Source organism: Psammomys obesus, unplaced genomic scaffold (assembly GCF_907164565.1).
Source record: "Psammomys obesus unplaced genomic scaffold, mPsaObe1.curated_primary_1811, whole genome shotgun sequence".
In the NCBI taxonomy this organism is placed as follows: Eukaryota; Metazoa; Chordata; class Mammalia; order Rodentia; family Muridae; genus Psammomys; species Psammomys obesus.
This window is the reverse complement of record NW_026596085.1, coordinates 16,569,676-16,595,192: the sequence shown is the minus strand read 5'-3', so window position 1 is coordinate 16,595,192 and position 25,517 is coordinate 16,569,676. Positions and strand designations below refer to the sequence as shown.

The 25,517-nt window shown below is 49.3% G+C and overlaps 1 protein-coding gene across 5 annotated transcripts in view; it reads right to left on the bottom strand.

The window, feature by feature from the left end:
- Positions 1–25,517, bottom strand: part of Arfgap3 (ADP ribosylation factor GTPase activating protein 3) — a 47,905-nt gene that overhangs the window by 8,558 nt on the left and 13,830 nt on the right. The window contains exons 3-12 of one of the 5 annotated variants that reach the window (XM_055626897.1): positions 25,191–25,263; positions 22,715–22,846; positions 20,952–21,035; positions 18,603–18,690; positions 16,055–16,114; positions 12,783–12,829; positions 11,688–11,827; positions 4,125–4,256; positions 3,310–3,432; positions 367–501 (exon numbers count right to left, since the gene is read on the bottom strand). In XM_055626897.1, coding sequence (XP_055482872.1) covers positions 367–501; positions 3,310–3,432; positions 4,125–4,256; positions 11,688–11,827; positions 12,783–12,829; positions 16,055–16,114; positions 18,603–18,690; positions 20,952–21,035; positions 22,715–22,846; positions 25,191–25,263 — 1,014 coding nt within the window. The remainder of the gene's footprint in view (positions 1–366; positions 502–3,309; positions 3,433–4,124; positions 4,257–11,687; positions 11,828–12,782; positions 12,830–16,054; positions 16,115–18,602; positions 18,691–20,951; positions 21,036–22,714; positions 22,847–25,190; positions 25,264–25,517) is intronic. The other 4 variants (XM_055626899.1, XM_055626898.1, XM_055626900.1 and 1 more) reach the window with 4 other exon arrangements.

Here is a 25,517-nt window from a genome sequence, read left to right as displayed (position 1 = left end):
ATAAATCCATACCCAGAAACATGCCAGCATCACACACACACACACACACACACACACACACACACACACACACACACATGAGACTCAACAGTTCATGAAACTGTTTTCCACAGAAGGGACTCTCACAGTTTGCAAACAGTCCTTGACCGAAGGAAGGACTCATTCCTTCCTTCATTCACGGGGCAGGTCACCCTGACCCATGGAGTGGCAGTCCCCAGGGAGCTGGCCCTCACACCTGCTTTCTAACAGTCACAGGGGTCTGTGACATGCACCCCAATGCACAGCCACTTCCTAAGGCAGACAAGACGCACGTCAGCTGCTGGTCCTGTGACACAGGCACCTGGCTCCCCAGCCCGCAGCGCCCACCTGTCTGAGGGGCCCGTGCTCTTCGTGGCGGGCTCCGGGTCTCTGCTGCTGTCTTTCCTCCAGTAGGGATCAGCACTGTCATCCCAGCTAGAAAAGGAGCCGCCTCTTAGCTCCATGGGATCGTCAAAGTACCTGCTGGAACAGGAGGAAACAGTGACCAGGGAGCGCCCGTGGATGTTCCTTCCTAGGGGGGCCTGTTGCTTCCGGGTATGGGGGAACCTGACTTCCCGCCCAGTCAGGCGGGCAGATAAAGGGCAGGCATGACATGAGATAGGTCAATGGACACGAGCTGACATGAGCCGTCCGTGTTCTAAGGTCTTCCCAGGAACCGTGTTCCAGCCAGCCATGTTCTCTGAGGGCTTGGGGGGAGAGTGGGGCCTTTTGGCTGCTGCAGCCTCAGGCGGTGACGCCCTGTGGTAGAGCCATGAAGAGGCTGGCGGGTCCCTCAGAAGCACGTGGGGGAGGTGTCAGCACTGGATGGGGAGGGGCCGGGATATTCAGGATCTTCTCAACAAGGATACGCTGGGGCTTTGCACCACTCCAAGACAGGAACATTCTTCAACTATGTAAGTCAAAAACCATATCTGGGCTGGAGGGACATTAGAGTACTTTTAAACTGTAAAACAAGATGCCACTTGCACAGGTGTCCCGAGCAGTCCACACATGGGGTCCTCCCTACTCCTCATTCACTCACAAAGGACTCCATGTTCGTGCACAGGCAACACTCAATGCCAGCCAGCCTGGGCAGACATCAGCCCACGCCAGGACGCAGCAGCTCTCCTCTTCACTGACCTTCACCCAGCTTGGGCTTTCACTGCCAGGTCCTACCACCCCCTGAGATTGTCCTTGCTGCTGCTTCCCCTCTGAACACACCCCTGCACATCCCTGGTCGAAAGCCCCTAACAGCACCCTGTCCTGCCGCCAGTCACATCCCCCACCACAGGCCATTCAGACTCCACGGGGCTCAGCCAGGCAGTCCAGTGTCATTATTCTGAACGCAGTATTATAATAATGCATCATTTATAATCTGGAAATAATGAAACTCTATGCAACACCATGCAAGGATATGTCCCCTTGCTTAGTAGAAACAGCTCTTCCATAATTCATGATGCGCAAGTTCTAATGGCTGATGGATAATTTGGAAGCAGTGAAAGCACTCTGTGGCACCGACATGCTGGCCTTCAGAGTGTGTTCACCTCACCTCGCCTCTGGTGCCAAAGTGCCTAATTCAATCCTGCTCTGTCATTGTGGTCACCAAGTGAACTAGAGGGATGTTTCTGTCCCTAGGCAACCTGCAGGTCCCATCCTCATGGCACCAAAATCTCTCTGCTCTACATGGAAACACCGTTTAGCCCAGGTTTCAGACTGAGTACCTGGTCCCTGGCACAGAGGCCTTTGAGCCTTTGGGAGTGAACCTTCTGACTGAGCCATGGAAGAGGAGTTTCTGAAGGCTCCGTGACCTGGGGCTGTGGGGATGGGAAAGGCTCCACTCAGCGTGCAACCTTCCCCAGAACCCTTTTTCTAACCGGTCCTGCTACCCAGGCACAGAAATGGCTCTCCATGAAAGTGACTCTGCCTCTTCCTATACCACCTTCCATGGGCATCGCCTGTGAGCTGGGGAGTCACCAACAGATGGGGAGAAGGCGAGGTTCCTCAGACACCAGGCCAGCCCTCATTAAAACCGTCTGTGGAAGGACCTGATGTGTGCTTTCCATGTCTAATCACGACCTGAGTTTTCTCCTGGGTAACACGTATTTAGATTTTCTCAAGTGGCACAGTATGGACAGACCCACGTACATGGCTGAAGAGTATGCCGGCTGGAGAGGGGCAGGCAGGGCAGCAGGAGGTGTCTGACTATGCCAACAAGGAGCCATGAAGAGGCCAGCTCTCTAAAATGCTGGGACTCAAGTAACTTGGAGTTGTGCTTTAAGAAAGGGAATGCGCTGTCCGCACAATTCCTTTCCTAGGAGCTTAGCTAGGAAACAGCCATTTCACAGTTGACTCTAGAGAACATGACCTATGCTCGTTCTACCTATGAAATCCGAGACTGCTGGCCATGTGACACCAGGAAGCCTGTGTGACTGGCAGCACCGTCACTGATAGACATGTCCCATCCTCACCAACTCCGGATATGGAAGGGTCCTTGGCATGGTTAATGCAGCTGCCCGCCTGGCCATTCCTGGAACCCCATGTCTCTGGCTGCAGGAGAAGCGAGCCACCAGGAGAGCCACGTGCTCTGTCTGTAGTCTTGTCTCAGCGCTCCCTATGCAGCCCACGAGGCGGGCACCACCAGGGTCCTTCATCTACAGATGAGGAGGCTGCAGCATCAAGCATTTCAGTGCTTGGTCACTGCTTCGCAGTTCTTATGTGGCACAGCTATGTTCAAACCAGGCTCCTGCTTTCTAAACCTACATGCTATACCAAAGCCACCCCAACTTCCCTTAGGGAAGAGTACAGACCCTGACCATGACTGTACTCAAGATGACAGTTGTCCTCACCACGGCCTTATGCCCCGCTCGTGTTTGCCCCAGCAGACAGTGAACACAAAAGGACAGGACCATGTAGTCCTGGTTTCATGGGATCCCCTGTGAGCACAGTGGCTTTCCTGAGGAGATGCACATCCAGATTCCTCCTGGACGCTGCTGGCAGCTCCCAGAAGCCAGAGCTCTGACAGAGAAGCTGCTGACGGTCTGGGTGTGCTCTGGCCCTTGACCTAGAGACCAGACTCTATCCCACTCCACTCTCACGGTACATAGAAATAGCTCATCTGCCTCTCGGTTGTTGACTGTATCAACAAACGTTTTCCCAGTTGTAAACACTGCCCCTTACGCTGTGGGCCCAGCCTTGGTTCCCAGGCATAGACTCTGTGCCGGGCTCTGCGCTGGAGCCCATCCCTAGGGCCCACCCCTCCCACGCCCATGGCCGTTGCAGTGCTCAGACCACCTGGAGCTGGAGGTGAAGTACGACTCGTCCGGGTCCTCCTGGTACTTCCTCCTCGGCTTTGCCAGTGTGGGTGACTCCTGCTCGATCGTCTGCATGTCTGAAGTCACCGAGTGGGAGATGCCACTTGAGAGGACGAGAAAACAGGAGTGATTACGTCGCTGGCTTCCTACCACACCAAGCGATGCTTCAGGGTGCACTCTGAATAAACACAAGCTGGTCAGGAAGGCTGGGGACCCGGTGTGACCTCTGAAGGGGGAAGTCGTTCTGAGGGATGCTCTGCAAGGAGACGGCCACCCTCGTGGTGTGTGCTGTGGCATCCACTCCAGTGCATACTCCGTGGAAACGCAGACTATTTCCTTCTCGCCAAGAACCAGGTATGCCTTACACACACACACACACACACCGTCTCTTGCAGTCTAGGTTAGTCTTGAACTTGCTATACAGCCCAGGCTGGCCTTAAGGTTCTTGATCCTCCTGCCTCTACCTCCTGAGAGATAGGATTTGAGGCATATGCCACTAAGCTTCACCACAACTATTCCGTATTTGTTTGTTTCGACACAGACAGGGACCCTGTAGCTCCGAATGGCCTTGAGCGGACCCCCAAGTCTGTTTCTATGGTGCTGGGGACCCACCCTAGGGCTTTGTTCACACTGCCCCCATGAAGCTCCAGCCCTAGCCAGACTGTGCTAAATACCAAAGCAAAGCCAAACCATGGGGAAGGAGAGGGAGCTGAGGAAACGCAGCTGAAAGGAGCCCATGGCCTACCCTTCACAGGATGCAGACACTCCTGGGCTGCCCCGGGCTCTCGGACCTACCTCCTGCAGCTTCCAAAGCCCATGCCCAGCCTCTCGGCTTCCGCCTTCTTCTGGCCGCTCAGGTTCAGTTTTTCATCTTTCTTCATGTGAATTTCAAGATCCTTGTATGCCAATCGCAATGATGAAACGCTGCTGGGAAAAGCACACTCTCCTTAGCTCAGCTTTAGAACTGTGGCCTTACCCTAAAATCACAGACAGACCAGAGACAAGCAATTCCTTCGTCAGCTTCAGACGTCTCCCTGCCCTTCTCTAGTTGGCACTCTTGACAGACCCTGGCTTTCAAGTCTCTCAAATACAAGCTTAGGACTTTCTGGCTATTCTTCTGATTGTCTGGTACCGTGGTTACTTCCCCAAAGGATCCTCTCTCTGACTGACATCTGATTACACTTCCCTAGGACATAGCAGTGTAGACGGTTAGTCCCACTTGTTTTTGTTAAGATGAAAATATGGGAGTTACACCAGGTAACTCCAGCTCTGGGCGATCTGACGCCCTCTCCTGACCTTTGCAGGCACCTGCATGAACATGCAAATTCCCACATCCAAATAGACAACAGCGTTCAGTTAATTCTTTTTAATTATATCTAAAATTGATTTCCTAAATAAATGATTGTCTGTATTACAAACAATTTCCCATAGGTCTCTTTATGTATCAGGCTTCTGAGAATATTTGAAATGGACAGTCACCACCCACCCAGCCACAGTCTTTAGCTTTCAAATAATTTTATTAGGCCGGGCATGGTGGCACACACCTCCTTTAATCCCAGCACTCAGGAGGCAAAGACAGGGAGATCTCTGAGTTCGAGGCCAGCCTGGTCTACAGAGTGAGTTCCAGGACAGCCAGGGCTACACAGAGAAACCCAACCATGTTATCACTATTGTGTGCACAGCTGTTGTGTGTGGGGTGGGAGGCATGTATGTGCCAGGGTGTGTGTGTGTGGACGTCAGAGGACAACTTGTGGGGTCAACTCTCTCCTCCCACCATGGATTCTGGTGACTGAACAGGTCATCAGCCTCACCATGTCATCCGTGCTGCCAGCCAGACTCTGATTTCTGTTAAACAAGGTGCCAGGCCTGGAAGGTATGTGGACACTGCCCATGCTCCAAGGTTCCACACGCGCAAGTTATACCTAAGCTCATGAAGAAAGCTCTGCTCCCCAGAAGCAAGACAGTGATTCTCAGTGCTGTGGGAAATGCCGACTTACCCACTATCTGCCCCCACAGACCCTGGACAGCGAGCGCCAGGGAGCCCTCACCCCGCTGCCAGAGTCCTGTGCAAAGGTGGCTCCTGTGACAGGGCCGGGAAGACAGAGTTTCTTTCTAGGGAAACTCTACACTTGCTTTTGCCCTTTCCTTCTTGTAACAAGACACAGGGGATTCCTTGGGTTAGCTCTGACCTGGAGGGTGTCATTTTTCTTGAACGTTCTCACTATAGTCATCCTCAGCAAGTCAACAGTGTGCTATCAGGTGTCTGTAACGGCGCTAGCTGATCCTCTGGAGGTGAATGAAGAGCCAGGAAGACCCTGGGAGGCGTCATCTTAGGACCCCTGACAGGACCGTCTGGTCTCACAAGCATGCGCTCTCTCCTCTTGGAGGGCTGTAGGGGACTCAAAGCCAGCAGTGTAGCCACCCAGGATGAGGCTCTGTGAGGGCCATTAGCTTCACAGTGTGATGGTGCAGGACATGAAGCCGCTCTCCGCCGGTTCCTGAGCTGTAACTAGAACCACCAGCTTCCAGAAGAGCACCCTCACTTTCCCCTGGTAAACACAGAGCTGGGGCAAGGATGAGACAGGTATGTACAGCTGTGACAGGCAGCAGTGACAGGTAGTCAGCCCGGAGAAAGGCAACTGAGTTGCCAAACTGCGTTTCCAAGGAAATCATTCTTTCCCTCCCCACCATGCACCTCTGCCTAGAGGCTTCTCGCACGCCTGGCAAAGGCTCTGTGCACAAGCTACAAGCCAAGCCCACATCAATGAATCCTAGGGACAGACACATGGAAGCAAGGTGTGGCAGGCACCCCACACTAATCTCCCTGTGTCCAGCCTCTTCAGCCACCTGACCACACAAAGGAGGGCGTGGGCGTCTCCCATAGCTCCTGTTTCACCTGGCTTCTGACTTTACCTCAAGCCCCAGAAGCACAGGCAGAGCCACTTCCCAACAGCTGAGCTAACCTGCCTCTGCCCAGGTCAGAAATAATGAAAAGAGAGAAATTCGAGTCGGACGCTTCACTCCTGTTGTAAAGAAAGTTTACACGGGTCTGAGCTGCCCTTGGCCTTCTGAGAGCTGAACAGGGAAATAACAATCTCAATCCATCTGGACTTAGTGTCTAAGTGTCACACAGCAAACTGTTATCAGTACTAACAGGAACAAGTCACACTGGCCAAGCACCTACTGTGTGCTGTCACTGCTTGAACTCCTACTGTGCTCCAGGTACTGTTGTCAGGATTTCAATAAATGTCATCTAAGCTGTACCTTGAAAGAACCTGCATTATACGGTGGACAACAATTCCAGCTAAAGTAGATAAAAAACACAGGAAGACAAGAGACAGCAAAGAATACAGTCCACACAGAAACAAGACTCCACAGAAGAAAGTCCACATAAAACAAGACTCTATAGAAGATACTCCCCACGGAAACAATCACCACAGAAGACAGTCCACACAAAAACAACATCACCGAAGACGGTCCATACAGAAAGAACACTCCATATGACACAGTCCACACAGAAACAGGACACCACAGAGGAAAGTCGACAGAACACCACAGAAAACAGTCCTCACAGTAACAACACATCACGGCAAACAATCCACACAGAAACAGGACATCACAGAAGATGGTCCACACAGAGCCAAGATTCCACAGCAGACCATCCACACAGATGCAAGAGTCCACAGGAAACGACCACACAGAAACAATATCCACAGAAGATAGATCACAGAACACCACAGAGGACAGTCCACAGAACACCACAGAGGACAGTCCACGAAGAAGCAAGACTCCACAGGAGATAGTCCACACAGAAACAGTCACCACAGAAGATAGTCCACAGAACACCACAGAGGACAGTCCACACAACACCACAGAGGACAGTCCACATAACACCACAGAGGACAGTTCACACAACACCACAGAGGACAGTCCACACAACACCACAGAAGATAGTCCACAAAGAAGCAAGACTCTACAGGAGACAGTCCATACAGAAACAATCACCACAAAAGACAGTCTAGAGAACACCATAGAGGATACTCCACAGAACACCACAGAAGATAATCCACAAAGAAGCAAGATTCCATGGGAAACATTCACAAAAAAGCAAGAAGACAGTGCGCGCAAAAACAGAACATCACAGAAGATGGTCCATATAGAAAAAACACTCCATATTGCACAGTCCACACAGAAAAAGGACAACACAGAGAAAAGTCGACAGAACACCACAAAAAACAGTCCTCACAGTAACACCACATCATGGGAAACAATCTACATAGAATCAGAACGTCTCGGAGGATGGTCTACACAGAGCCAAGATTCCACAGAAGACAGTCCCCGAAGAAGCAAGACTCAACAGGAGATAGTCCACACAGAAACAATCACCACAGAAGATAGATCACAGAACATCACACAGAACAGTCCACAGAATACCATAAAAGACAGACCACGAAGACGGAAGACTCCACAGGAGACAGTCCACACAGAAAAAATCACCACAGAATATAGCCCAGAGAACACTACAGAGGACACTGCACAGAACACCACAGAAGACAGTCCACGAAGACGCAAGACTCTACAGGAGACAGTCCACACAGAAACAATCATCACAGAAGATAGTCCAGAGAACATCACAGAGGACAGTTCACAGACCACCACAGAGGACAGTTCACAGAACACCTCAGAAGACAGTCTACAAAGAAGCAAAACTCCTCAGGAGACATCCACAAAAAAGCAAGATATAACAGGAGAAAGTCCCTACAAAAACAGAACATTACAGAAGATGTTCCACACAGAAAGAACACTCCATATGACACTATCCACACAGAAACGGAACACCACAGAGGAAAGTCCACAGAACACCACAGAAAACAGTACTCACGGTTCCAAAACATCACAGGAAATAATCCATACAGAAAAAGGATATCACAGAAGATGGTTTATACAGAGCCAAGATTCCACAGAAGACAGTCCACACAGAAACAAGACTACACAGGAGACAACCACAAAAATAAAACAAGATATAAAAGGAGATAGTCCACACAAAAGCAAGACTCTACAAAGGATACTTCACAAAAATGGCAAGCCACACAGAAACAGGACATCACAGCAGACAGACTACATAGAAACAGTACATTACAGGAAACAGTCCACCCAGAAACAGGACTTTATAGGAGACATTCCACACAGAAACAAGTTCCGTAGAAGACACTCCACACAGAAACAAGACTCCATAGAAGACACTCCACACAAAACCAGAATATCACAGGAGACTGTCTATCCAGAAACTACCACCAGGGAAGACAGTATACACAGAAACAAGACTCCACAGAAGAAAGCCCACATAAAAACAAGACTCTATAGAGAACACTCCACACAGAAACAATCACCACACAAGACAGTCCACACAAAAACAGGACATCACAGAAGATGGTCCACACAGAAAGAAGACTCTACAGGAGACAGTCTACACAGAAACAGGATTTCACAGGAGATAGTCCACACAGAAACAAAGCACCACAGAAGACGGTCCCCACAGAAACAAGACTCCATGGAGGACAGTCCACACAAAAACAAGACTCTACGAAAGACAGTCCACACAGGTACAAGACTTTACAAGAGACAACCCACACAGAAACAAAGCTCCATGGAAGGTAGTCCACACAGAAAGAAGAATCCACAGGAGACAGTCCACACAGAAATAAGAGTCAGTGGAAGACAGCCCACACAAAGACGAGACTCCACGGAAGACAGTCCACACAAAAACAAGACTCCACGAAAGACAGTCCACACAGAAATAAGACTTTACAAGAGACAGTCCACACAGAAACAAAACTTCATAGAAGATAGTCCACACAGAAACAAAACACCACAGGAGACAGTCCACACAGAAACAATCACCGCAGAAGACAGTCACCACAACGAATCACCACAAAGAAACAACACTCCACAGAAGAAAGCCCACATGAAAACAAGACTCTATAGAGGGTACTCCACACAGAAACAATCGCCACAGAAGACAGTCCACACAAAAACAGGACATCATAGAAGACGGTCCACACAGAAAGAAGACGCCACAGGAGACAGTCCACACAGAAACAGGACTTCACATAAGATAGTCCACGCAGAAACAGAGAACCGCAGAAGACGGTCCCCACAGAAACAAGACTGCACGGAAGACAGTCCCCACAGACAGAGGACATCAAAGACAGTCTACACAAAAACAGGACATCACCAAAGATGGTCTACACAGAAGGAAGACTCCATGGGAGAAAGTCTACACAGAAACAGGACTCTACGGAAGACAGTCCACACAGACACAGGGCATCACAGAAGACAGTCTACACAAAAACAGAACATCACAGATGATCCACACAGAAAGAAGGTTCCACAGGAGACAGTTCACACAAAAACAGAGCACCACAGAAGACAGTCCACACAAAAACAGAGCACCACAGAAGACAGTTCATGCAGACCCCACATGAATAAGTCCACACAGAAAGGAGACTCCACAGAAGGTGGTCCACACAGGAACAAGGCTCCACATGAGGCGGCCCACATAAAACTGAGACACCATGGAAGACAATCCACACAGAAACAAGACTCACAGGAGATGGTCCACTCAGAAGCCAGACTCTATGGAAGGCAGTCCACACAGGAAAAAGACTCCACAAGAGATTGTCCACACAGAGAGAGGACTCCATGGAAGACAATCTATGCAGGAACAAGACTCCATGGAAGATCGTCCACACGGGAGGAAGACTCCATGGAAGATGGTGCATACTCCTATCTGGCCAGCAGCAGAACGGGTTGCTGGGTATGGCAACCAGAGTTGATACTTGAACCCCACATGGTCAACCCGGAGAAGCTGCTCCTGCACATTGTCCTCGGACCTCCACACATGCAGTATGTGAGGGCATGCATATGCAAATAAATAAACTTTGAAAAAGCAACAACAACAAAAACCCCAAGACCCCCCAGGGTCATGCTGCCTTTCTCTCTGCATTGGCAGCACCCCTCTCCCTCCTTGGCCTCTAACTCTGTGATCTTCCTGTTGGACACTTCCTGTAGGGATGACCACACCCTGTGAAGTTTTGCATGTCGCTTCTTTCTTTGTATAAACTTTCAAAGTACATCCATGTATTCATCTTTTCATAGCTCAATTAGATTGCACTATGAGGACACACGCGTCTTTGGGGGTACATTGTGTGAAGGTGTGCCTGCACAATCAATTGTTGATTGCTAGGTATCCGCCAGATCTTGGCATTGTTCTTTCTATGGTCCATCACCGGTCTTATATTTTGTAAATATTCATCTTTCTTCACTTGCCTATCGGTTGTAATAAAGAGGTGACTGCCAATATCTGGGCAGGAAGTGGAGGGCGGAACTTCCGGGAGAGAGAGGGACCCTGGGAGTAGAAAGCAAAGGCCGACAGACAACGAGGTGACTGGCTGGCTGGCCGGAGCAGAGCATAGAGGTAGAGCTAGCGACATGGTGAGATGCAGGATTAGTTGGGTTAAGTTAGAAAGCTGGCTGGGAGATTGCCCTAGCTAAAAGGCCTAAGCTTTAAATTGTTAAAAAGCCTCTGTGTCATTATACCACTGGTAGACCAAAAGTCCTGCTATCATGTACTTTATTCATCAAGAGACATTCAGGTTCCTTCTACCCTGCCAATGAGGGCCTCAAGCTCCGGGATCCCTCTCCTATACTCTAGGCAAGCGCTCCACAATTGAGCCTCATTGCTTCCCCATTGCTACCCACAAGATTACAATCACTTGTGTCCTACCAGCATGGCTGACGGTCTTTCTGTCCTGGGGAGAGACCGTGCCCTCCTGCATGCTAAGTCGGCCCAGTGGCTAGGTCTCAAACCTTCCTAACGCTGTGCCCCTTTATCATAGTTCCTCATGTTGTGCTGACCCCCAAGCATAAAGTTATTTTCATCGCTGCTTTAGAACTGTAATGTTGCTACTGTTAGGAGCCATAATGTGAAAATCTGGATTTGCTCATGGTCTTAGGCGACCCCTGTGGAAGGTGGGAAGTGCTGGCTAGCCTGTCTCTTCTGCTACAGTCAGCTTCCTGGGTAGAAGGCGGCATGCCACACAGACTAGCTGCGCATTTCCCTGACATGGCACCCATCTGCCCTTCCGGCCCAGGGCCCCTTCAGGGTCCACCGATGCTCTGCAGAGCCACCAGTCCTGTCTCTTCCAACCCACATGCCAGTATGACATAATGTGTTGTGAAGCCACACCCTGCGTGGCATGCTCACCCAAAATACAAGGTGTTTGGAAAACAAAGCAAGTCAAGGCTCAGACAGCTCTGCTCCCTAGGCTGTGTTAGAGCAAGCAAAACTGAGCTCACATGGACTCCTCCTTGGGGGTTCCCCTGGCCAGGTCGTCCTGCTCCTTCCTCTTGTCCACCGCCTGAGCTTGCTTTTCGATCTCAGTGAAGGATGTATTTGTCAGCTTCTGGGCTCCCAGGCCTCCTTTTCTGGCTCCAAGCTGGAACACATGTAAGATTTTATTCCACTAAGGCAGTCAAAACCTGTAACGCAGCCGTGCGCTCTGAGGTCTGGGAGCTGGCCAGCCTGTGACAAGCATTTAGTTCTCTCTGCTCTGGGAGGCTGGCAGTGTCCTTCGCCCACTACAGACCAGGGCACAGAATGAAGCCCACGGGATTCACTTGATTCAAGGTGTTAGCCAAAACCGCCTAGTGAGGTAGCTGGAGTGGGTGAGGGGCGGAGTGGGAGAGTGGGGGAGCCGCCACCCCAACCCCTGCCTGCAGAAATGACACTGTAGGGCATCAGTTTAGTGGAAAATTCTTCATAAAGTCTTCCTCTGGTCCTCACAGGACACGGATGGCTTTTAGCATCACAAGCAGAAGGAAAACCAGGTTAAACATGCCTTCTAGAAAATACTAAATGTATATGGCACGGTGGCACACCTGCAATCCCAGCGCTCGGGGAGGCAGAGGCAGGCAGATTGTTGTGATTTGAGGCCAGCCTGGTCTACAAAGTGAGTCCAGGACAATCAAGGCTACACAGAGAAACCCTGTCTTGGAAAGCCAACCAAACAAATAAAAACAAAAAAAACAAAAAAAGGAAAAAAAATACTAAGTATAACACTCCTCATTGAACAAAAAAACCAAAACATTATCTTATGGCTCAAAATAAGTGAGAATTCTGCTCTGATTAGTGTGGGATGGATCCTAATACAGTTAGTTTGTTTGTTTTGAGAGAGGGTCTTACTGTGTAGCCCTGGCCGGCCTTCAATTTACAGAGATCTGCCTGCCTCTGACTCCCAAGGGCTGGGATTAAAGACATGTACCACCACACTGGCTTATGAAAGCAATGAATGTATTCCAGTTTAAAAAAAAAAAAAGATTACAGGAGAAAGTGGATCTCTAGTTTGAGAGCCAAATTTCTGTGTATTTTTTTTTATATAACGTGATACTCACTCCTTTTTTTGCTTGATTTGGTTTCTTTTTTATAATGGATGAAACCTCTGCCAAGAAAATAAATAAATAAGGTCAGATATGTAGAAATCCCACGTCACTTCTTTGTTCTAGTGGGTTGTATAAATAAGATGCCTTATTTACTGGTGGTCTAGAACATTCAAGTCTCTGCGTGTTCTCAGGTTGGGGTTTCCTCAGGGTATTGCCATACACCACCCCAACTCAGAGCAGACCCCTGTTCTCAGCATCATACGAAAGGAACCGTCTGGGCTCATTCTGGGGGGGGGGCAGCAGTTAAACAGTGAGATGGCACAATGGGTAGAGGCGCTTGCTGCCAAACCTAAGGACCTGAGTTCCATCCCGGGACCCATGTGGTGGACTCCTGCCAACTCTCCTCCGACCTCCACACACATGCTATGACATGTACCCCACTCCACAAATAAAAAGATGCAATAAAAGAATTTTTCAAAAGAATACTCTATTGAATCATATGCATCAAAAACTCCTAAAGCATGGCTGCCATTCAGGTGAGAAGGGGCCTGGGGGTCCTTCCTTTCTCTATGTGACATGGCTTGATGTCCGTCTTTCAATACTTATTGTCCTGCTCGGCAGAGGGGCCTCCTGCTCCTGTGATTCCTTTTTCCCATTTTAGGTGTGTGTGTGTTTGCCTGAATGTATACCTGTGTGCCGTCTGCATGCCTGGCGCTCACGGGGGTCAGTGGAAGGCATCAGACCCCCTGAGACTAGTGTTACAGATGGGTGTGAGCTACCATCTCTCATCCTGGGAACTGCACCGGCTCCTCTGCAGGAGCAGCCAGTGCTCTTCAGTACTGCGCCAGCAATCCAGTTCCTGTCCCTTTGGCTCCTGTTCCAGATGACTTCTCTGCTGCCTGTGGCCTCCCGGCTTTTGTTGCTGCCTGGAGCCTTGTGTGCTGTCCTTGGCCTAAAGGAGCCCCACCCAGGCATGTGCCATCTAAGTTTCCACCAGCCTTTGGGCTCCAGCTACATTCTGTGATAATTTCAGTGACCTTTGTCATTTGCCAGGGGATGAGCGCATAAGCCTAGCACCCTGCCAACTTCAACCCTCCGATCACACCTATGTGGTTAAAAGACACGGCTCCCTGGCCCTAACTTGGACAGACTCCATTCCTTTTGTGCAGTCTTATCAAGTTGAAGAGGTGACTGCACTCTCTGGGGGCGGGGCAGGGGAGCCCCCAGAGCTGTGCTTGGGTATACCAGGTCATGGCCTGATTTGACAAGCCCCACTCCTGTCAAGAATCTGACCACCATGTAATGATTGCACCCTGTCTTTGGCTCTCTCTTTAAAAAAAAAAAAAAAAAAAGATTCTGGTGCTAGGGAATGAACACAGGACCTCAGGAGTACTAACAAGCAAGCACCCTACTGCTGAGCTATGTCTGTGGTTTTAATTTTCTTTGTATGTTATCATTATTCCATTAGTAGTTTTGTTGCTAGGGTTAGACCACAGGACCTTATGCATGTTAGGCAAGTGCTCTGTCACCGAGTTATGAAGACACATTCTTATTATCATCCTCACCACCACCATCACCTTCATTACCATCACCACCACCGGCACTACCACCAGCACCAGCCCTGCTACCATCACCACCAACATCACCACTATCATTACCACCCTCATCCTCATCACCACTGTTAGCTCTCAAGGTCTTGGGCTGTCCATCTGTCTAGAAATGAGCTCAAACTGGACTATAGGTTTTTGGGTGGTCAGATAAAAGCCAGCATTCAACTGATTCCCGTCTGCCAAAAGGAGTCGTGTGCCTTGCCTGTGGCAAAAGGGACACATGGCTCCATTGACATATACCTGTGCTTGCATCCCAAAGCCCATGCGGGCCCTCAGGCTTCCTCAAGTCTCTCAAGTGCTTGTTTACATTTCAAACCCCTCCCCTGTGTCCCCTCAGATCCCTGCTGTTTTTATTATTCCCATCCCCAGTTTTTATATAAACTAGCTCTGGCTTTCATCCTGCTCTCTCCCTAGGCACTATTTCTCCCTTCTCTTGCAGGCAGCCCTGGCCATGTCCAGTCTGATTCTTTTTCTCTCTGCTCTGGACTCTTCCAGGTGCCTCTGATGTTCTCTCACTCTTATTCACACTAAAAACCTTTCCCTTAAGCATACCACACAGTGGTCATGCTGGCCGTTCTTTACTGCTCCTCTTGCATATAACCATCACCACCACCATCATCACCATCATTCTTATACCATTATCATCATGACCATCATCAATCCTTTGTGGTGCTGGCAATCAATCCCTGGGCTTCAGCTGTAGGCAAGTGCTCTACCACTGAGGAATAGCATCGGCTCAGAAACAGGAAAATGGCCCAGCACTGTGTGACAGCTAACGCCTGGGCTGGGCTTAAACACAACCCTTATCCTGCCATCTCTGAGACAAGACAAACGTCCTGTCATTCAGTAGCTGCCTCTTTTCCACTAAGATCTCCACATCAGTAGTTTCTAAGTTTCACAAAAATACACGCTTTATAGAGTTTCTTTAAAACGTCACTTCCTGCGTCATTTTCGATAGGCGGTTATATAATCTGGGCTTAGGTTATGTTTTAGTGACCTGGGAAGAATAAAATCTTGGGCTTGGGGGGCAGAGCTCAGTGGTAGAGCCCTTACTATACCTGCCTAATATACATGCCACTCCAACACGAACACACACACCACACATACCAAATATACCACACACACACACACACACACACACACACACACACACACACACGCCTCCATGGTGGGAAAACCCCCCACCGTCCCCCTGAGGAAGAGACTAGCGCTAGATGTCACATGTGAAAAGGATGGCCACGGGGAACTCTCTATGTGCATTGCTCTGGTTTAGACTCCTGTTTCACCTGCCTCCTGTAGCACCTCCTCACTCTGAGGAGTGTGACACATGATGAAAATGACCGGAAGGTTTGGTTGTTCTCCATCAATGTGGCTACTTTCTAATATATAAAAATGTAAGGCGTGGCCATATCTGATTATAGTCGCTTAAAAACAAGGCACTGGCTTTGAGGTTCAGAACAAGAAGAAGGTGCTGAGTTCCTGATGAGGGTACACTCTGACCTCAGCTTAGTGTGGGCATGTGTGTGAATCAGCAAGGTAGATGGCCACGATGGCTAATCAGAACAGCAGCTTGTCCTGATAACGCTCACTAATGGCTTCAGTCACAATGTTGGATCACTCTGAGAACCGAGACAGAGACAGAACTCAAAGACGGACGAAGGGTCAGCACATTACCTAGTGTAGCCTTCCCAGGGGCGTTCAGACCTTCCACACTTGGCCCTTGCTCTGGCCCACCTGAAAACGTAAAACACTGATGTTAATGCAGAAAACATTCTTGGCAAACTTGCCTTTCAGGGTGGGATAGTTCACGTTGCTCGAGCCTGTGTTTCTCACCTGGTTATAGCTTGCTTTTCAGCTCCATGATCTATTTCACAATGTTTTGTGGTGCCCATGCCAAGCTGGTACCCTAGTCACTGAGCTACACCCTTATCATCATTTAAAGGCAGGGTTTCACTATTAAATCAGCCTGCTCCAAACTCATAGACCTGCTTGCCTCTGCCTCGGGAGCACTGGGGTTAAAGGAGGAAAGGTGTGCACCGCCATGTGGACCTTCGTGTATTTTAATTTTAATTTTGTGTGTTGAGACAGGGTTTCTCTGCGTAGCCCTGGCTGTCCTAGAACTCACTCTGTAGACCAGGTTGCCCTTGGACTCACAAATCTGCCTGTCTCTGCCTCCCTAGTGCTGGGATTAAAGGTGTTGGCCACCATACCAATCTTCATTTTTTAAAATATATTTTTTCTTTTCAGTTGACATATAATAATCGTATGTATTTACAGGACACACTGTGACATTTCATCACGTGTACAGCCACGTCTCCTAGCATACACTGTCACCGCTCTCTGTGAGACACCTTTGAGAGCTCTCCATTCTTAGGGCATCAGTGCTGACAGCTACAGTTGTCTGAAATTGCTGGAAAGCTGGCAGTTATTCCCCTACCCAACTAGACCCCTGGCTCTGTGATCACCCTCCTCCCCACAAGCCCCTCCCTGTCATTAGCGGTTTGACAAGCACTGTAGGGGCCGGGCTCTTGGTGTCCTCCTGCATGCCTAGACCTCAGGAGGTGGAGGGGGGACAGTCAGAGGTTCATATCCATCCTCAGCTATAGAGCAAGTATGAGGCAGCCTGGGCTACAGAGACCCCATCTTTAAAAAAAAAAAAAAAAAGACAAGAAAAGTTCATTAAAATACAAATGCATGTTTAAAACAATGGTTTTATAGAATGAAAATGAATGGTCTTTTCAACTGATACCATTCACCATTTTACCTCTTAATTGTTTTGGACAGAGTTTCATATAGCTCGGGCTGGTCTTGAGATCCCTATGTAGCCAAGGATGACGCTGAAGCCTGATCTTCCTGCTTTTACCCCAGTGCTAAGACTGGAGGTGTGTGCCACCACCCTGGCCTCAGAATTCTACCTTGTCATTTGGCGGTTTACAATGAGGCACCGAGTTACCGAGGGCACATGGACTACACAGCTCCCCTCCACTGGAACTCGTGTCACATGCAACCCACGGGACACAGCAAATCTCCAGAACAGGGTGTAATGTGCTAGGCAGGAGGCAAAGTACAGAAGACAGCTATGCTGGGCGTGGCCAGTGGCTGGGTGTGGCCAATGGCTGCACCTGAAGCTGCACAGAAAGGAGAAAGCAGGGCAGGGATGGGGGAAGATGCCAGGCTGGATTCCTGTCTCCCTCCAAGGCATCTTAATCACTGGGTGTGAAAATGAAATCCACAGGTGTTAGCCATAGGTAAAAGGCAACCATGCTGGGGTTAGAGGTCTACCCCCTGGACCACCCACACCTCCCCCAGGAAACGGAAATCTGCACCATGGCTTCGGGAGCTGCTCTTTCCTGCCACGTCAGACAGCACTGACTTTAATCCTTGAAGCAGAATCCATTTCAGACATTGCCTTACTGTGTCCCCAACCCAAAGGCTGATACTGAGCCTCCATAAGCCAGTATGTCTTTCCTGGTCCCCACACCCCAAGTTCACTGCTTGGCTGTCAAAGTATATTTGTGGTTAACTTACTAGAACATTCAGGCGGGATGAAAGATGCTCAGATTTAAAACAGAAGGGGCAGCTACACACACTACCTAGGTCATCTCTAATGCATAAGTGATTGACAACATGTTTACAGTAGACAGCCAGGCGTGGTGGCGCACGCCTGGAATCCCACACTCAGAAGGCAGAGGCAGATCAGGAGTTCAGTCATCCCCAGAGATCTAGTGACTTTCCAAACAGTCCGGGTTACATGCGACGATGCCTCAAAAAAACAAAACAAACAAACAAAAAAACACAGCACATCCACAAACAAATAAGGTTCTACCGAGTATGTGTGACCAGTGTTAAAACTGAGATCTTACCAGGCATGGTGGCGCAGGCCTTTAACCCCAGCACTCCCAAGGCAGAGGCAGATGGATCACTGTGAATTCAAGGCCTGCCTGGCCTACACAAAGAGTTCCAGGCCAGCCAGGGCTACACAGTGAGACCAAGAACCCTGAAATCTTGCTTTCTAATTATAAGAGTCCACACTTGAATACTGTATCAAAACAGAGACTTTTAATCCAGTTGCCCTATTCCCTAGTTACCATCTGGGCGGGAGCCTTCTATAATGTCTTCTGAGTCCACGGGATAACACGAGAGGGTTTCTATCATAACTTATGCAGTTTTACCTTGGCCACTAGACCACAGAACAGCGTTCTAGGATGACTCACGGACCTACCTTCATTCTTTTCTGGGGAGGTTTCCAAGCCCCACGGTGTTGGAGGGGCTGGCTCTGGCTGTACTGATGCCCGCATGGTACCGCTGCCCTGCAGCGGGTGAGAGAAAGCATTAGCAGGATGGCAAGGATTCGCCATTACAGCAAACCGCATGGGCGGGGGATGGCAGTGCAGGGCCCTTCTGAGCATGTCCCCAGGCCTGCCTCACCGCTCAAAGGTCTCACTTTCCCATCTTTTTCTTTTTTCTTTCTTTTTCTTTTGAGACAGAATCTCATGAATCCCAAACTGGCCTAGAACTTGGCACTGTGGTAGAAGATGATCCTGAACTTCTGATTTTTCTTTCCTCCTTTCAGGGATTACTGTTGTGCAAGAGAGAACCTAGTTTATGTAGCGCTGGGGACAGAACCCAGGGCTCTGGGCTTGCTCTAGCAAGCGCTCTACCAACTGAGCTGCGTTCCCCGCCTCCTCCCTTCTAGGGTTTAAATTTTGGAATTTTTGTTGTTGTGTTGAGACAAGGTCTCACTATATAGCCTTGGTCAGCCTCAAATTCACATTATAGACCAGGCTGGCCTCTAACTCACAGAGACCTTTGCTTCCTGAGTGCTGGGATTAAAGAAAGGTGTGTGCCACAATAACCAGCAGGGCTAATTTCAGATTTATACAAAACTGATCCAGAACATACAGATCACACAGAACATTTCTGTTTACCGAGTCTCCTCTGTCATTAAAATACCTTGCACACCTGTTGGAGTGGGAAATTATCCAGATTCAGCACCCCATAGGCACGGAAGGCTCTCCAGGGCTCCAGCCTTCTCCCTCTTGGGGCCCTGGGGGCCCAGCAAGGAGCTCTCAACGCCTCTACAGTTTGTGATCATTTCTCCTGGCCGTGAAATTTCTGAAAGGTGCTGTAGCGCGCAGCCTGCTTCTTTCCTTGCCTGTGTCAACATGACTCAACATTGGAGATGGGGGCTCTGACCCTCATAATTTGCCAGTTTCCTTCCTTTCCAGTCTTGGGAGGTGTTTCCTGGCCCAACCTGCACTTGAGGAGAGGCCAGCTGATCTCCACACAGCTTAGGGTCCTTAAAGGGGATGGGACCCCAGTTCCTCTGGCCATGAGGAACGAGCCAGTCTTGTGCCTCATTCAGCAGTAGCGACGAGTCTTGCTTTGCTGTCTCTTTCCATCAGTGTCCAAATGTTGACCAGGCCCAGGAGCAACTAGGCCAGCTACCCAGCATATGACCTACAAACCTGTACCACATAAACTTCCCCTAAGAAGCTGGTTGTCTTGGGTGCGTGTTACCATGACAGGTGACAGACGTGCAGATGACAAAACTGACATCATTTAGAAACTGGGCAAGTAGCAGCCCCTCCCCAGAGGAGTCAGGGAGAACAGAGAACACAGCCTGAAGTCTGAGGGGTTGCTTCCCAGGCCCTGTCAGCATTTTGGGTTTTGCAGGCACTGCCCTCTCTTAGCAAAGTGACTTGAGGAAAACCCACCGAAACGCTGTGGTCGGTTGTCACTGTTGCTATGTAACCACTTACGCCATCTCTGGAACACTTACTGTTACCGCTTTGGCTTCTAAGTATTTTTACTTGTGCCATTTAATCTCCACGGCAGCCTTGATATATGTAGCGTGTACGCCATGGAATCAGGACACTAAGACTTAACCCCCAGTGACGACTGTCTTTATTTTTCTGTCACCAAGCTCTGAGCTGGCTGAGAAAGAGCAGCGGTGGAACAATGTCTCAGCTTCCCCAGAGCTAGGTTCAAGGGTGACCATGTTGCAGCCAGCAAGATAGGAGCAGTGCTGTGAATAGCACTTCTGGACTGTCTCTGAAATGGCACGGGGCCCTTGCTTTCCTGAACACGCATTCCCTCCTCTGAGCTGTGAAAGGGTGTACTCCTGGGCCCCATGTTAGACCCCGAGCCAGAAGCGGTGAGTGGAGCACAGCACCGGAAACTTGTCAGGCCCTGCATAGTCTGCCCCCAGATGAATGGGTGATGCTAAGGACGGCCTTACCCTGGGTTCCTTACGACGGTAGCTTAGCCTGTGTCTTCCTGAAACATCTCTAATGCATGCATGCTGCAATTTTCAGAATGAGCACATTTTAAACCTATGTGACACAGGGCCAGATGGCTCAGTGCTTAAGAGCTTACAATGCTCTTGCAGAGGACCCAAGTTCAGGTCCCAGTACCCAGGTAGGGCGGCTCACAGCTGCCTGTAACTCCAGTCTGCAAGGATCTAACTCCCTCTTCTGGACTCCGTGAGCACTGCAGTCATATGCACATACCCTCTCACACACATACATATACTTTAAAAGAAACCTTGAGAACAAAGCAGTAGGCTTACCTCCACAGACGCGTGAGAAGCAAAAAAGTCTTCCTCCTTTGGAGGAGGGGACACAGGTGGGGCTGCACAGCTATCAAGCCACAGCTGGAAGGAAAACAAAGCAGAGCTTAACAGAGAGTTGGCCTCGGCTCTCCATTCCCCTCTGGAGCTCAGACGCCTCGTCTAGTCCCTCACCCATGACATCAGAGAGTGAGTGTTCATAAAGGGCCCTGAGCACACTGTGGAAAGAAGCGATCACTCCAGAAAGCCCCACACCCCCAGGAGGTCAAAGGCCCTAGCTCCTGAAACACTTTCAGAAGTTAAGTGTAGGTTCTAAATCACAGCGACCTGGCCCAGCCTGGATTCCACAATGAGTTTTCCTTCTCATTGAAGCTGCTCGTGACCTCAACTCAGCACACTCCTGAGGTTTTCAATCCATCTCCAGGCCCGTGGCAAAACAAGCTGTGAAAGGCACCCTCCCGGCGGGGCAGGAAGCAGGCCGGCTGTCCTGTGCTCACAGAGGAGTGACTCTCCTGTCCTCCTCAGGGCCCTCAGGGGTTGCCTTCTTCTCGGCAGTGCTTTTACTCTGCTGATGGTTTCCACGTTAAACATGGCCCCAGGGGTAGGGCTGGGACAGCTGCCTGGAGTTCCCAGGCTCTGGAGGGTTTTGCACCTTCCTGTTCAGGCCCGACCTGGGTATGGTCAATGCTCACATGTCACTAACACATATCAAACAAGGCTGGCAATTAACTAACTCATTCTTTGGAGCATGACGTTGCAGCCCCAGGTCTTTCTCATACTAGGCAACAAGCACTCTGTGACTGAGCTTACGCCCACTAAATAAGGTTCTCCTTCTATTTGCTGATCGAATGACTTTCATTTTCAAGACCCTGACTGGCCTTGAACTCACTATATAGATCAGACAGGCCTCACAATTGAAGTGATCCTTCTGTCTCTTCCTTCCGAGTAACCAGGATCCTAGCTCTGAGCTACCCTGTTCGCTTATTTTTGCTGGGTTCCAGCTTGGATTGTTCCTGCTTCCGCCTCTTGAGTGTTGGGATTCCAAGTGTCAGCCCACACACCTCGTATTGAAATGAGGCATCTTTAACTGGGAACACACATTAAGCAAATTATACATTGGTTAGTTGACGGAAATACGAGCTGTGTGAAGGAGTCTGGAAGGAACCTCAAGTCTCCTGCAGTCATCCTCAGTGTCCATGCGTGCTGACGCCTGGGATGAGCTACAGAAGGACTGTTCCTTGTCTAAAACCCAGGTCACTGGCAGAGCCGGGGCAGCCTGGGGCCAGGGTCTTGGGGGAACCTCAACTCTTAACCTGAGAACTCAACTCTTGCGCCCTAAAGGGCTATGGTTATCAGTGCCAGGCTGCTGTGTGCTCTGTCTGTGACACACTTGTGCAACATGGCTTGACTAGCTTCCTGCTTTGTCGCACTATGTGACAGCTTTCTGCTGAGTCTGTCACATGCCCCCCCCCCCCCCGCAAACTGTATATAAGAGGCTGCATTTCTTAACAAACTTGCTTGGCCTAAGAGAGCTTGTGCAAGACCTCCTGAGCCCAGCTTTCCTAGCTTCTTTATCTCCTCAATTCCTGGCCCTCCTGCCTTGGACTCTGTCACCGCAGAACAACCTGCTGGTCTGGATCACATGTGACTTGAGCAGAGCCCTGCTATGACAGGACCCACCATACCCTGCCTCCTCCCGGGAGACTTCAGAGAGATGGTGGAAAAATGAGCTTAGTGACTGAACTTCCCCTAAAGGAACTCACATCGGTGCCGTGCTTCCGGGTGGCCTGGGTGGCCAGGGCCTTGACTTTCTCCCTGTAGAGCTGGGCTGCACGGCTGTTGTATTTGGCGTTGGTGTCATTGGTGGCACACCCGTGTTGGTGAAAGAAGGAAGACTACAGAGGAAAGCAGGCAGATTAACCAGAAACATCACGACCTCTGACCTCATGATTGAAATGCTACCGAATGAGGGACTTCAAAGGACAAGGGAAAATGAAAGTAATTAGACATCACCAAAGTTCTAAAATAGATTGTCCTCACAAGAAGGAATCCCTTGGACTAATGATATGGCTCAACAGGTGCCTGCTGCAGAGCCTGACAACCTGAGTTCAATCCTCAGGACCCACGTGGCGGGGAGAAAGATTTAACTCCTGTAAGCTGTCCTTTGACCTCTACATGTGAGCCATGGCATGTGGGCACCACACACAAAGAGTCAAATGTAATAAAAAATTTAAAAAGAGAATCCCTTCAAACAGAGTGACACTGTTTTTATAGTTAACAGTTATGGATGGATGGATGGAGGGAGGGATGGACGGATGGAGGGATGGATGGAGGGATGAAGGGATGGATGGATTGTTGGGGGGTGCATATGGAGGTCTTCTGACAACTTGGAGTACTTTGTTGTCTCCTCCTAGAAAGTGGGTTCCAGGTATGGAAGTCAGGTCATCTGGCTTGACAGCAAGCTGAACCATTTCAGGTTCTAACATCAACATTTTGGTAAAACCACACACAAGACTAGACATGAGAATGAGATCAGTACCCTTTCTATCTCCACCAAACCATCTCTGTCAACTTGTGGGTTATTTTGAGGAGGATTTTCCTGGTGAGGGGCAGAGTCTCACTATGGATCTCTGTGAGTGTAGACCAGTCTGGACTACACAAGTTCGAGGACAGCCAGGGCTACAGAGGCTCAAAAACAAGGTGGGACAAACATGGTGTCTTAGAGAATGGATGACAAGTCTTTGTCTTTGTACTGTGATGGCCAGACTCTCCACAGAATCATGTGTTGTGTCTTTCTTTTCTTTTTCTTTCTTTCCTTTCTTTCTTTCTTTCTTTCTTTCTTTCTTTCTTTCTTTCTTTCTTTCTTTCCTTTTCTTCTTTCTTTCTTTCTTTCTTTTTTTTTTTGGACATAGTTTCTCTGTGTAGCCCTGGCTGTCCAGCTGTCCTGGACTCGCTTTGAAGACCAGGCTGGCCTCAAACTTAGAGATCCACCTACCTGCTTCTGCCTCCCAGGTGCTGGGATTAAAGACATGCCACCATCATTTGGTTACAGAATCATGTTTCTTAGCACTTAATTTCTTTCATTAGGAAATACAGAACCCAATATAACTTTGAAATAATCTACAGCTTTTTTTTATCCCCCCTTTTTGGGGGGGATAATAATGAAAATAATTGAGAAATGCTGATCAAGGCAGTTTTACATTTTGGAAGTCACTATTTTAGATTGAGAATTTTGATTTTAAATATTTAAGGCTAGGCATAATTTTTGAGATATATACTATTATCATTTTGTTTTCCTTCTTCTTTTTTAGACAGACTCTCACCATATAGTCCTGGCTGTCCTGGAACTCCCTATGTAGACCAGGCTGGCCTCAAACTCACAGAGACCCTCCTGTCCCTGCCTGCTGGGTTGCCAGGGCTACAGGCGTGGCCACCACACATGACCACATATGATTTATCACACCTGGCTTAACAGCACCTCTGAAAAGGCTCCAGTCACCGATCCTTATCATTTGGAAACAAATGGGTGTCAGTGTCTCGAAAGGTTTTTTTTTTTGTTTTTTGACAACTTTATAGACATGTTTATTGTGGCCTGGTCATTTTCTCACTCTGTTCCACTGTCTTACCACCTCAGTGCTTGTCCCCAACAAGTCCCCTTCTTTCTTGTCTTCTGTTAGGCTTGCTTTCTTGTGTGATCCATTGAGCCTAGTTAGGGGTGCTTGCACAGCATGGGTGGAGGACCTTTACTGGAGCCTGTCACAACTATCCTGTGGCTATACCACTGAAAAAAACGACCCTCCTCCCATACACACACACTAGCCTCACTGAATAGCTTGCTGGTCTACCACTTGAAAGACATGATTCTCTCTAATTAATGTAAATATTCACAATCCAGTGTAAGCACAGAGGACACCCCTTCAAGGGTAAAAACCTTCTTTTGACTTCAAGCATGGCTGTTTTTCCACATCCTCAGGCTTTCAGTTTCCTTAAGAGCACTCACACTCCGTTATTTCCTTGTTAACCTGTTTCTTCAGCTGTGTTCTGACCCTAGGGTGAGTGGGGCTCCTCTGTTGCCGGATACCCAGCACCAAGCCCAATAGGCACTCAATGGGTTTCTGACCAAACACGCCCTCGGTGCTTCTGCCCACTGGGTCTGCTTTCTGTCCCCCGCCCGAGCCTCCCAAACACAGCAGCTGAACCTCCGGAAGGAAGAGGAAAGGGCACGTCTGGAGGACTTACAGCACTGGCGTTCCCACCGACCTGCATGCAGCGAAGCTGAAACCAAGACCAGTTTGAATCCAGCTCTGTGGATCTGGGAGGAGAAAAAAGATGCCACAGTGTGAAACTCTGCCTCTCTGGCAGCAAACTGCTAAGCTCTCAGCCCGCTTCCTCGAGCATTGGGATTTAGGGGCTTCTGTGTAGCCAGGCACAGTGCTGTGCGCCCACAGGGCCTGTAATCCTCATGCCTGGCAGGTGGAGGCAGAGCCTTGCCAGAGTTTCTTGTGACCCTGTTTCAAAAAACAAAACAAACAAACAAAAAAAACCCAAGGGTCTTGAGCCCCCTAG